This window comes from Dipodomys spectabilis, unplaced genomic scaffold (assembly GCF_019054845.1).
Source record: "Dipodomys spectabilis isolate Male_0828 unplaced genomic scaffold, ASM1905484v1 ptg000365l, whole genome shotgun sequence".
NCBI lineage: Eukaryota > Metazoa > Chordata > Mammalia > Rodentia > Heteromyidae > Dipodomys > Dipodomys spectabilis.
This window is the reverse complement of record NW_024871042.1, coordinates 5,717,193-5,730,481: the sequence shown is the minus strand read 5'-3', so window position 1 is coordinate 5,730,481 and position 13,289 is coordinate 5,717,193. Positions and strand designations below refer to the sequence as shown.

Here is a 13,289-nt window from a genome sequence, read left to right as displayed (position 1 = left end):
GTGACTCTACCCTATCACCCCCTCTTCCTTGGGCATCGTATGCCTTCCAATCTCTTCTCATCCCTCATCTGTAAGCCCTGTGCTGTCTTCTGGTGTCTTCTATCAGTGCAAAGGGTAGTTGATGCCTTGTGGTGATCCCCAGGGATGTACCAGGAAACTGACAGCATATACTCCTGCCCTAAGCCACTAGGATCCCACCCTCTGGGATCATTGCCTGCATGTCAAGGGTAGGTGACATTTGAGCCTTGTGGAATAATCAAGGCAGCCTCCAACTGCCTCTCTCTTTGCATCTCCTTAACTCAACCATGGATTGGCAGTTACTGAGACATTCTTTGTGGTCCGGCACACCACACCAGGCTGCATCTGGGGACTCTCAGGAGAGGAGCAACCCAGTCCTCATCAGCAATTACAAACAAGTCCTCCATTGTTAGTGCACCATCTGCTTTCTTGGTTTCTACCAATCAGGAGCCTATACGCACAGCAGAACCAGGGCTGAGGGGGCTGAGGGGAGTGAGATCAAGGAGCCCCTTCATAAAGACAGCCTTTACTCACATGGGAGTGCTTTAGTGGCATGGTTCTCTGAAAGCAGAGCCTTCTCAACTAGAAGATCCACACAGAAGCACTCTGTGGATCTTCCATGAGAGGAACTGGGGTCCCACAGTGCAGTGCAATGGGGGGAAATAAGAAGTCTCAAAAATCCACAAGGTCTGTTACCAACAGTCAATACCAGCCCTGACCTCTTGCCTGCACATAAGCTGTGGCTGAAATCAAACCAGTAAGACAGGAAATACTACTAGATCATCTAGGATCAGTTATGGATCCTGAACTTCCCAAACGCCAATGGCAGAATTTTTGTTTTTGGTGAGGGGTTATCAATGGATTGGAAAATACATCTTTGTAGAAGTCTACATGTCCTTCACAGAGACCCAGCTGAATGTCAGTATTCCTTCTGATGACGTTCTGAACCAGTCTTAGGGACTGACTCTGCTTACTATGTCAACCTTCACAGATGGGTCAGCAGAAAATCCAGGTTTACAATGTGGCCATGCAGACAATGGTCAATGTCATTGATGAATGTCCTTTGTCCAGATTGCATGGTGGTCTAGTGACTGAATTCAGGAGGGCTGCGAGGGGCTAGAGATAAGAGAAGTCTGATGCAGAAACATCATGTATTTGCTGCAGAAAATCCACCTAGAAAGCCGGTGGTGAGGAAGGTCTGATGGTGAGACCTGTCATCAAGGATGGAAAACTTAAGACCCTCAGCTCAGCTTCCCTGCTGAGGTCCTGTGCCGTAGTTGGTGTGAGGGAGTAAGCTTGTGGTCCAAGTTCATTACCTCAGGGTCCCCTTCCTGAGTTTTACTATGCACAGCAGATTGCATGTTTCCTTCCCTGGCGACTGTCACATTGTATGTGACACTAGGCTGAATTTTAACATATATGTGTACAATGCAGAAACCTATAAGATAAAACTTGGAGCCATGTAACTTGCACACCTAGTGTGCTTAATTATTTTTTTAAGTCCAACACTGAACAGTCAAATAAGAGTTTTAAAGACAGGTATTTCGGTTAGCAGTCTGGAAAGGCTGGGCACCAGCAAAGGGATGCAGCTGCCAGTAGTGCCTTGTGTCTATAGGGCTCCTAACAAGATCTGCTATGTATATTCTGGGAATTTTTAATATCTTCTTCCTTTCCCATTTGTAAATGTGTTACTAGCTAGTATTTTGTCCAGTTGAGTAGAATTTCCACGTCTTAATGATCTGTAAAGATTGAAGCAAACTGCTACAACTCTGGATTACATGTATTATTAGCACTGTGTTAATTATCTATTTGAAGCTGTAGGGGTGCCACACTTACATTCATTTGATTTTATGTTCTTTCCTTTCAGATTAAAATACCTAAAGGTCTCATTACAATATTGGAGCAAGGTAAGGGTGACACTTCAGTGGGTTTTCCCATCCACCTTGCTTTGGGGGAAGGGGTGTAAATTGACTAACAGGCTCCCCTCGATGCTACTGCTGCTGCATGTCTGCTTGCCTTCCTGTGCCTCAGCCTTGGCTGCCTCCTGTTCTCCTCCCCAAGGGCTTTGCCCACTCTCCTGCCCCTGCATGTCTGCACTGCCTGAAAAAAAAAAACAGCTTTGCCTGCCTTTCTTCTGTCTGTGCACTCTGGCAGAATCCCACACCAACACCTGCCATCCCGGAAAACGTCTTTGTCACCACTCTTTTGTGTGGAGGGCTGTAGGGAGCCATGGGCACAAGGGCTGTCCCCATTTTTGTTGCCCAAGGCAGGAGGAGTTGGATCTTGAGATGGACCGATAAGATGTGGCACGTGCTGTTCTGGCCTTTGACCGCTGGCCTTAATGGAAGCCTCCAAGGCCTCCATGTGGGAAAGGCATGTTGGGGGTGGGGGGTGATAAATGGAACAGCTGGGGGGAGGAGAAGCAGACAAAAGCTGGGGGAACATAGAGGGTAGAGAACCCAGGGATCAACAGTCTAGGACCTACAGGGCAATCTGGCTGTGGCAGGTGTGACCTTCTGACCTTGCCTTTCTGGTCTGGCATCTGAGCCCATCCCCAGAGCACTCTGATAGATGATTGAGTAAAAATCCTGCCCTTATGGCCCAGGTTGTAGGAGCTCACAGGCTCATAGGTGGTAGAAAGAGAAGAATTGATAGTTCTTGTTTGGGGAGTAATGTCACCCAAAGAAGAAAGCAAATAAGTGAACTGTCGTTATTATTAGCCTAAGGTGGGATGTGAGGCACAGATGCCAGCCACTGTGTCTTAGGACAAACAAGAGTAGAACAATTAAGCCAAACAATGTTAGAGTCTAGATTGGATGGCTTATCCAGAACACAAAACTCATGCACCAGGCAGAGCTATTAAACCTGCCAGTTGGATGAACAGCCAACATCTCAGCAAGCTGACCTCCTGGCCCAGCTGCCAGCATTATCCCAACCTGGGCTCACTTACATCAGCTCCCAGAGTTGACAAGGAACCTCAGAGCCATGTGCTCAGTCATCAGGATAGAGCAAGATCACACCCATGCCTCCCAGCAGGGAGATTGGTGCAAAGGTTTCTTTCTGTTCCCCAGGACCCTCCTGGCCCTCTGTGTCTTCCTGCATCTGCCATAGCAGAGGTGAAGTGGGGTCCAAGTGCCCTCTGAATAGACCCCTAGCCTATATCACCAGGAAGAAGATAAGCCAGGGCAGCACTGCCAGCAGCTTGCAAGTGGAATTATCACATCAGGAAGGCAGCCCTCTTTTGTGGCCTGTCTGCTCGTTCTGCAGCTGCTGCCTCCCCATCCATCACTGGGCACTGAGGGCACATGGGAGCCATCACAAGATGAGGATGCAGCAGCAGGAAGTTGGAAACTAGAGGAATGCAAGGAACACAGTGGCACTGGCCCTAGGCCCACTTCTGGTGTGGCTTTGCCCTCTACCCCAGCCAATGGGGTCTGTACTTTCCAATGTGCAGGGTCTTCACTGCAGAGTTTCATGCTGCTGGTTCAGGTTCATTCACTAGGACAGTGAGCATTATTCTGACCACATGTGCCACTATAGGAGTTCAAGGGATGGCCTTCCTTTCATTTCTTGAAGGGGGAAGGGGGTGGGAACTGGGCTGAAATTTTGGCCTTCTGAGCTAGGATTATCTTTGATCATCACTAATATCTCATTGATTTGCATTGTGTGCATGCCTCATGAGTGTGTGTATGTGTATGTATGTGTGTGCGTTTACACCAGTGCTGGAGCTTGAACTCAGGGCCAGGGCACTGTTCCTGAGCTTTTGTACTCAAAGCTAACACTCTCACTTAGGCCACAGCTCTACTTCTGGCTTTTAGGTGGTTAATTGGAGATAAGAGTCTCACAATCTTTCCTACCTGGCTTCAAACCATAATCCTCATATCTCAGCCTTTTGAGTAGCTAGATTTGTTTATAGACATGAGCCACCAGTACCTGGCTTGACTTGCATTTCTTGTTTTATTTTCTTAACCCAGTTGATCTGATTACAGAGGGAGGTGGCATTTCAAGCTGGAGGTTGCTTCTCTGCTTCTCTTCACCCATGGATGTTATACTTGTGCTCATCCCTAGTGACAAGGGAGTGGAGGGATACCTTTAAACATCATGTCTTTATTGTAGATAACAGTGTAGCTATGCTGGCTTTATCCAAAGCTTCCTGGATTGTTTTTTTTGTGGTGCTGAGGATAAAACCCCAGGGCCTCACACATATTAGGCAAGCATTCTATTCCTAAACTGTATGCTTAGCCCTAGCAGCCTGATTTTACAGAGGAAAACCCTGGGACAAGGCCCAGGAGGACTGCTCTGTTGGCTGACCTCACAGAGCTGAGAAAAAAGAAAAGCAAAGGTAGAGGCCCTACTCTGGAGTCTGAAAGTGCAGACTTCATAGCACATGGGCAGGTCTCTTCTACAGGTCCATGCATGTTTAGAGTATTGATTTCTGGAGCTCTTCCCAAGAAACCATGAGGCAAGCTTAGAGGCTAGCTGTCTGTGAATGGGATAACTGTCAATCTCAACCATCATTTTACCAAATCCCTGGAAATAAGGTCTGAAGGAGGAGGAGGAGGAGGATCTAAAAATTCATGCTCTTGAGGGTTGTTCCTAGCTGAGGTCACGCCAGGGAACTCGGGCTGTATAATACAACAGGATTTAAAAATATCTCACTAGGGGAAAGGTGATGAAATGATCCTCTCATTCGCAGAATAGTCCCAGGGGAAAGCAAACTGCTGGCAACAGTGGCTGTGTATTGCAGCAGACATTCTTGTATTCCTCTGAGCTCCTGGGAGCCACCCCCGGGGAAGGGGGTGGGTACAGATCCACACCTTTTAATTGTATTCCTTTTCCCTCTAGTACTGAATAACTGTATGCTCATCTGGACTCATTCAGACAAGCAATTTAGGCCTGACCTCTAGTCTTTGGCCCTTTGGGGAATAATTGAGTAGTAACTCTCTGTGTAAAATATCAATATGTAAGCACGTGGAGATTCCAGCAACACTGACAGAGCTCCACAAGCTGAAGTTGAGGTTTCACTGGCCTTTTCATCAACTCTGGTTCCTCGTGGCTCTCTATCCCTTTTGCTCTAACCGGATGCCTCTTCTCTTCATTTTTTACTTCTGGATTGTCCACAACCTGAGTTTATTTCAAAAAGATGGTAGCCTCTTAGGTGATACATAAAAGCCCAAGCCAAAGACTAGGCAGGAAAGACTTTCATTTGTCGATTTGTTCAACAAACATCTTTGCAAGCACACTTGGAAGAGTGGAAGACATCAAACCCTCATGCTGAGGACCAAGTTCCCTTAAATCTATGTCTTCAGAGCCTCAGTAGATTCCATGACTTGGCCATTCTTTGCTTCCTTTGCAGGACTTGGCCTCCAGGCTGAGTGTGGACTTCAAGAAGCCGGTCAGTATGGAACAGACAAAGAGGATCCCCACCCTTCAGCCCCCAGTCCCAGAGACCACAGGAAGCCCTGTAGCTGTGCCAGTGCCCATAGCAAGCCTCCACAATACTGGGCCTCCGAAGTCAGAGGTGAATGATGCGCTGTCTAGTCTTGAGAACACTCAAACCTTGAGCCTCCAAAGAAGAAAAAATCATCAACAACCAGAGGCAGAGCCCTTTGAGACTGCTCACCCCAGAATACACTGGCCTGGCTGCTTCAGATAGATAGATCCCAGCAGGAAAGAAGGGAGGGTACAGAGGGCAGTTACTCTCTGCACCCTAAAATGTTTCCCCCTATTTATAAGCCCCAGTATGATTCCTAGAGGGCTGACAAAATAACTGTTTGATTGTGCCTGGAATTTCTTCTGTGTTGATTTTGCTAGTTCTATTTATGTGAAAATTTATAGTTTACTCAAAAATTTCATCATCCTAAAAACTGATTCACCCAAGGGTCTTTTGCCCAGGAGTTTTACCTCAGTATTGAGTCTTTTCCCACCTGGTGCTTGATACACACTAACTGAAGAGGTTCTCCTCACGACCCAAACACCCTTCAGTCATCACAGTGATGCTCCTATTCCAGAACACTCAAAAGTCTCTAGAAAGAAAGGGTCATGTTCTTTTGAGAATTCCTGTAGGACAAGAAGCATCCCTAAGTTCAGCCCAGCCCAGCATCAATACAAAGCAACTACCAGCTCCACGTGCCGACTGGATGGTCATCGAGTAATATCCAAATCCTCACTTCTCTCCTGCCTGCTGCTCAGACAGGGCCAAGACAGACCTTAGAAATGATTCTTGCCACACTGAGTTTTAGAGTAATACATTCCAAACAAGGGAGATTTGATCTGCATCTGTTGTCCAATTGTCTCCAAGGTATGCTAGGCCTGTTTAACAAGAAAAGAAAGGAAGGAAGAAGAAGGAACAGTGAAAAGTCTTGCCTCTGGGCTTCCCATCTCCCTGGAGGGGTACCTGTAGGTGGACCCTGCCATCTAGTACCAGAGAAACTGGTTCACAGGAAGACCTGTGTGGCTCACCCTCTGCCTCTTTCCAGGTTCTGAAGTGGTCTCAGAGCCTGAGGCTTGCTCCACTCCCCACTCTGCCTTAGAAAGAAATCCAAGAAGCACATCAGAGGCCAGTCCTGGCTGCTCAGTCCTTGCTCTTATATGAGATCATGTCACAGTGCCCCCTCCCCCATCATAACGTAGCTATGGGTGGGGCCCAGGCTTCAGAAGGCAGGCCCTGTGTATAGACACACCTGCCTACCTGTCTGCCTTCCTCTGCCCTCTGGTTTTCTGTACACTTATATGTTCCCTCAGCCTACTTGGTTACCTACAGCCTAAAGAGGCTCACCTCCATCAAAACAGCTGTTTCCTTGGAGGAGCCAGCTTTTCCCATCAACCATTGAGTTAATTTGGCTGGTCTTGACTTTCCTGGGAAAAGTGGACAAATCCAGGAGCCAGACTCAGTCTTGGAACATCATTCCCATCAGAAAAAATGGACCTTCCAGGTGTAGGGAAACTCTATCTGCTTTAAAGGTGATTTACTGGGCATTGCGGGCAGGTTTGAATTCCAGGCCCACCAACCAGAGCACCAGGATTGCTGTCTGAAGGCATGAGAACAAGAACAAGGGGCATTCCAGAGTAGAAGCTTTAATCGCCGTGGGCTGTTTACTAGGGGCCATTACATTCACTTATTGGGGGCTTAACAGCAATAGAAAGGATGACAGGAAGTCATGGTGTTTCTCCTAGAGTCAGCGAATGCTTTGATTTTTATTCTCACTCCTCCACCCCCTGCCCTTTCATGTGTTTGTTAGTGGTTTGAACTCTGGCCAGTGTGATTGGCCCGTATTCATCAGACTTATGACTGTTGTTGCTTTCTTTGCTTTGTTTCATGCTTACACAGTACCCAGACCTTTTTTTTCTATATGGAAACATATCACCTGTCCCTGGGCTTCAGAGCTCTCTGTAACCCTTTAACAACAAGGAGCTTCTGGGAGAAGATTTTATATTCAGGCTGTAGAAATCTCTGTTGCAGAATTCTTGGCTGCATAAAAGGGAAATATAAGGAATGGGGAGACGCTTTAATTTTTGTTTTTTGTGTTCTGTGGCACTGGGAATGGATGAAAAGCCTGGGCCTCCTGCATGTGAGGCAAATGCTTTTCCACTGAGCCATGCCCCAGCCCTTGTAAGCCATGTTTAACTTCCTGAACTTCTCCACAATTTCATTTTGCCTCCATGAGACAGCGCTCCTAACCTTCAAGTGGGAAATTCAATTGTAAGTAACAAATATCTCAACCTTCATGTAATCCCTAATGATTTTAACAACCCTATGACCCCCGCCCCCCGCCCCCCGCCACCTCATGACAGCCAGCAGTTTTGTGACTGGAGATTTAGAGAGGGAAGCAAGGGATCTGACAACCATGTTTACTTGCAGTCACACAGCCGTTCTTGTTATTTGGGGTGGAAAATTGATCTTTTTTTTTCTCTTTCCAGTTAGCAAAGTAAATATTGTGTTCTTTGTAATAAATGCCTTTTAGCAATATTGCTAAGGTCACTCATGTGGTAGAGACCCTCCTGAGCCACAGTGCACATTAATACTAGTGGGTCAACCATGTGTAAAGAAAGGTGACTCTAATTGGCCCAAAGTGTGCCTGCCTGTCCCCCTCCCCCCACCCTCCCCCCCTGAGCCTGGCCAGTTCCCTCACTTCACTACATGCTGAATTCCAGATTTCCATGTAGAACAAAGCTGATGTCTATAGCCTCATTGATTAGACCTTTTTGTACTTCAAAAAAAAATTAAAAAAAAAAAAAGAATCGGGCACTGGTGGCTCACTCCTATAATCCTAGCTACTCAGGAGGCTGAGATCTGAGGATCATGGTTTGAAGCCAGCCAGATGCTTATCTCCAATAAACTACTCCAAAAAAAAGCCAGAAGTGGTGCTATGGCTCAAGTGGTAGGGCACTAATCTTGAGCACAAAGAGGCTCAGAGACAGGCCCGGGCCCTGAGTTCAAGCCCCAGGATAGGCAGAAAAAAAAAAGAAAAAGATAGTAATCCCACAAAATTATAACTTTGAAGGTAGCTAGACCTTCTTCAGAGAGAGGGAAAGAAATTTAGCTCAGTCAGGTGACTGTCACAAGTGTCTTCAGTAGCCAACCCTGCAGCACTTAAGAGCACAGTGATTGGAGGACCCTTGACTTTATGGTATGGGCTGACTGATCAAACCCTTAGCCTTACAAATGAGATCATAGAGATCCAGAGAGCCATGCAAATCCCGTCTTCCTGACCTTCCTCAGGTGTCATTACCTGCACGACTCTGACCTGTTATGTGGAGGTTGAATTATACAAAACTTACTGTGATGTCTTTTGTGTCAGTGTGTTACTTTGTATCTACTGAAGGGAAATATCTGTACCTGAAGAGAAATTCAACATGAAACAACCATCCTTGTAGTTGAGTTGCACTCAGTATGTATGTATGACATATGCATTCAAGTCTACAATGTTTAGTACATGTAAATAGGAGAAAATTTGATAAATGTAGTAAATTAAGTTATAGTGTCATTTGAATCTTGGTTTGCTGCCTCTTGTTATTTAATTTTCCTGATACCACACATCTAGATTTGTTTTAAGGTAGGCAAGATCTCCGTGTCTAACCTGCCTTTGTGGGAGTATGTATGCTTGCGTGTCAGGACATACCCCACCACGGCAGCCACTCCAGGAAAGCACATGGCTCCTTTGATGACACCACTCCATCTCCAGTTCACCCATTTTTCCCTTTTATTTTGATTTACTGTGATGATTTACTGAAGTGTAGACACAGCACTTAGATGCTTACTTTGTAGGAAAATAAAATCTGTCCTGGTATCTAATAAGATAGTATTTGCATTTTTATTGTATAAAGTTATTCAAAAATATTTTAACCAAATCCTAAATCCATGTCCAAAATAATAGTTGGGACAAGTCCAGGGAAATTTTTTATACATGCGTATGTAAAATTATTCTTGTCATTCATAACATGGAATGCTAAGAGCCAGCCACCAGAAGATCTGCATGGAAGAATCATCACCCTCAGCTACTTAATCCGTCTGATGAAGATTAGATCAGTACCAACCACTACTGCAGCTGGCATCAAGTCTCACAGAGAACTTTGTCCCTTGCTCCTTCTCTCCAGGGCAGCACCCTGTACTAGCCACCCTTCTGATGATCTGAATCCCTGGCATTTCTGGGCAAGAGCATTTGAGGGCTTCTCTTTGTGAATAGCTGGAGACAAGATAAAATATGGCCTGTTGCTGGTGTGGCTGAAAACAGGTTGATGGTCCTGCCTTAGGACTCCCAATCATCATACTGCAGCTAGGCCAGGGGCCTCTGCTGGTATTTTGGCTGGGCCTCTGAACAGCAGTGAACTCTTACAACATTGGATCCCAAGGTGTGTGCCTGGATGTGTGTGTGTGTGTGTGTGTGTGTGTGTGTGTAATTTGTACCTTTAGCAAGAACTTGTTGACTGTCAATTACTTGCAGAGCCTATCAGTGGCCTCAAGAGGGTCATGCTGGGTATATGCCCAGGAGTCAAATGGAACCTGAGTCAATTGAGCTTCTTTTTTAGTTTTTTTTTTTAATTGATAGCAAGAGCTTGCATGCAAGTATGTCCTGCTTTTAATACTTAGTTCCTCGGAAAATGAAGCTCAGTGTGAGCCTGTAAAACTCTGTGACCCAGAAGCAGTGTTTCCTAACCTATGCAAAGGTTTCATTTGGAATCTTATCATGTAAGACCCTGATTCTTACCCTGTTCCCCACTCTGATTCAGACACACCTGAGAAGAACCACAGCATCTCCATTCCGTAAAGCTGCCCAAAGCTGACTACAAGGGAAGGGGAGGTGGGTTAGTAAGCCTGAGTCAGCCCCATTGGTGATGTTCTGGACAGCACTCAACCCTCCTCCTTCCCCCACCGCCACCATGTGTGCCACAGGGTCATCTGAAAGGTGGCTGGTTGCACCATACCTGCTTCTTGGGGCAGTGCTCCCGCATCTCATTAACAATTTGACTTAGTAGAAAGCCCTCCAGGATTCCTGCCTGGAAGCTTCTCTTGGATATTTTTGGAATACTTTTCAGGTCTAGGAATGGGCATATGAGATTCAAAGGATATTTTTATGAAAGTCTCATAAAGAAGGGTATTTTTGCTAGGCACCAGTGGCTCACACCTATAATCCTAGCTACTCAGAAGCTGCAATCTGAGGATCATGGTTGGAAGCTAGCCTGGACAAGAAAATCTGTGAGATTCTTATCTCTAATGAAGCACCAAACAGCTAAAAGTGGAGCTGTGGCTGAAGTGGTAGAGTGTTTTCCTTGAACAAAAAAGCTCATGGACAGTGCCCAGGGCATGAGGTCAAGCCCCAGACCCAGAAGTGGCATAAAAAATAAAAGAGCCAGGCACTGGTGATTCATGCCTGCAATCCTAGCTACTCAGGAGGCTTAGATCTGAGGATCACGGTTCAAAGCCAACTTGGGCAGGAAAGTCCATGAGACTCCTATCTCCAATAAATCACTAGAAAACCGAAAGTGGCGCTGTGTTTGGCTCAAGTGGTAGAGTGCTTGCCTTGAGCTGGAGAGCACATGGACAGTGTCCAGGCCCAGAGTTCAAGCCCCACAAAGAGAGAGAGAGAGACAGACAGACAGACAGACAGAGACAGAGAAGAGAAAGAAGAAGAAGAAATGAGGAGGCAGAGAAGAATTTTAGAGGAAAGGTGAAAAGGGGAATATTCCAGGCTATTGTGATTCCTGTAAGCAATCAGAACATTTCAAAAACACAAATCTCAGGCCATATCATGGAAGACCTTTAATAGAATTCCAAAATGAGTCCAACTTCCAGTGTTAAGCATTGTTATCATAGGTCTTTCTTAGATTTTGCCATGTGCCAAGGAATTTAAAGAAAACGCTTAAGGTACATACTAGCCATAATATAAAATCATCTTAAGATTCCAGGGAAAACAGCCCAGTTATTATGTTTCCTGTGATAATGACAGACATTTATATTTATCATATCTGTACACATTTGTCCTAGTGTGGTGGTACTGTGTATATACAAACTAAATTGAGGCCACTTTGGTTTATTAAACCATTTATGTCATGGAGCACTATGATCATTTGCTTTCTGCTATAAATGGACATGGTTTTAATTCCATTTCATTTTCCAACCAAAAAATATTAAGGTTGCAGAAATGGGATACAAAGTAAACATCACACTTGCTTACTTGGTTTATTCAAGGCACAGGTCTGTAGCTGGCAAAGTCAGCCCCATCCTCCAGACTTCTACAGCCACAAACACATAGGCCTAAAGGGGGGAAGGAGGGAGGGGGAGAGAGGTTGAAAGATAATGTCAAAATTTCTGCCTTTTTACATAAGTTGAGAAACTAGGAAGTCCCTGATAGCATCCTCTCTTTTGTAACTTGTCAGACATTAAAAGCACTGATCAGACTTTTTAAAATATTCACATCAAAATATACTGCCTTTGGTATCAGACTGTATGATGTATGTGATTGCAAACTCTACTCGAAACAGTCTTTTTTAGGAAAAGAATAATAAGTAAATGACCTCTGGAATAAGTGCTGTTTCCTCTGTGTCCAGGTGTAATTTTTAGTCCTCCATTGATGTGTCCCTTTTCTCCCTCTCTCAAATGCTTATTGAGTTAGACAGAATATTTAATATGAATAGGTCCTACTCTCCAAATTCCTCCTTGACACAGGGTCCTAGGGGTCTGAAAATTGGAGCATGCTTTTCACTGAGGGTGTGAAGTGGGAAGGGACTTTGCTATTACAGAACCTGAAAGGATCTTTTTGACTTCAGAAAATAGCCTGGCCAAGAAAAGCTTTTTTCCATGAATACTCAGAACTGCATTATGCCCCTTGGATGACAGAGGTGAGTACTTGTGATCAATATTCCCTAAGAAGAAGCCTCTGAGCTAAGCAAAAGCTGAGGTAATACATCTCCCTCCTCTGAACCTGCCAATCTTGGGCAGCGCAGCCTCTCCAACAGTTTGAAACAGCAAAGGCCACATGTTTGTGTCATCATTGGCTTCTTTTAAAAACCTGTACCCAGCCAGGTGCCTGTGGCTCACACCTGTAATCCTAGCTATTCAGGAGGCTGAGATCTGAGGATACAGTTCAAAGCCAGCCCGGGCAGGAAAGTCCATGAGACTATTATCTCCAATAAACCACCAGAAAACACGAAGTGGCGCTGTGGCTCAAGTGGTAGAGCGCTAGCCTTGAGCTGAAGAGGGTGAGGGACAGTGCCCGGGCCCAGCGTTCAAGCTCCACGACTGACCAAAAAAAAAAAAAAAAAAAAACCTGTACCTCACATGGTCTCTCCTCTGGCATCAGTGTCTCCTACAGCCTTCCTTCTGGGAAATATTGGCATCTTCATGAACTTTCCTTCCCAGGCTGGCTTTGAACTAGGATCCTTAAATCTCAGCCTACTGAGTAGGTAGGATTACAGTTGTGAGCCACCAGCGCCTGGCAATGGGGACTGTTTTGACTCCCTGAAAGTAGAACTAGATGCTAGGAGAAAAAGAAAAACAACTTGAAACAGATTTTTTTCTTGATTACAGGAGATGTATTTTCTAACCAGTATTAAGATTTTGATAAGAGAGCCAAATTACAAATGTGTGTGGTATAATAGATTATATTTTTAATATTTTATTGTTACTATTAATGTGTTGTACAAATGGACTACCACTTCCTAAGCCAGGTAATGAGTACATTTCTTTTTTTCTTTTCTTTTTTTGGGGAGACAATCCCTTCCTTTACATCTCCTGCCCTTGCCCACAAGTTACATAGTTCATTTTCCATAGT

General features: G+C 45.2%; 1 protein-coding gene across 2 annotated transcripts in view; it reads left to right on the top strand.

Annotated features, from left to right (window-relative positions):
- Nucleotides 1-8,229, top strand: part of Ralgapa2 (Ral GTPase activating protein catalytic subunit alpha 2) — a 307,510-nt gene extending 299,281 nt beyond the window's left edge. For both annotated transcript variants that reach the window (XM_042666417.1, XM_042666416.1), the window contains exons 39-40: nucleotides 1,886-1,925; nucleotides 5,375-8,229. In XM_042666417.1, coding sequence (XP_042522351.1) covers nucleotides 1,886-1,890 — 5 coding nt within the window. In that variant the 3' untranslated portion in view covers nucleotides 1,891-1,925; nucleotides 5,375-8,229. The remainder of the gene's footprint in view (nucleotides 1-1,885; nucleotides 1,926-5,374) is intronic.
- The last annotated feature ends 5,060 nt before the right edge of the window (nucleotides 8,230-13,289 follow it).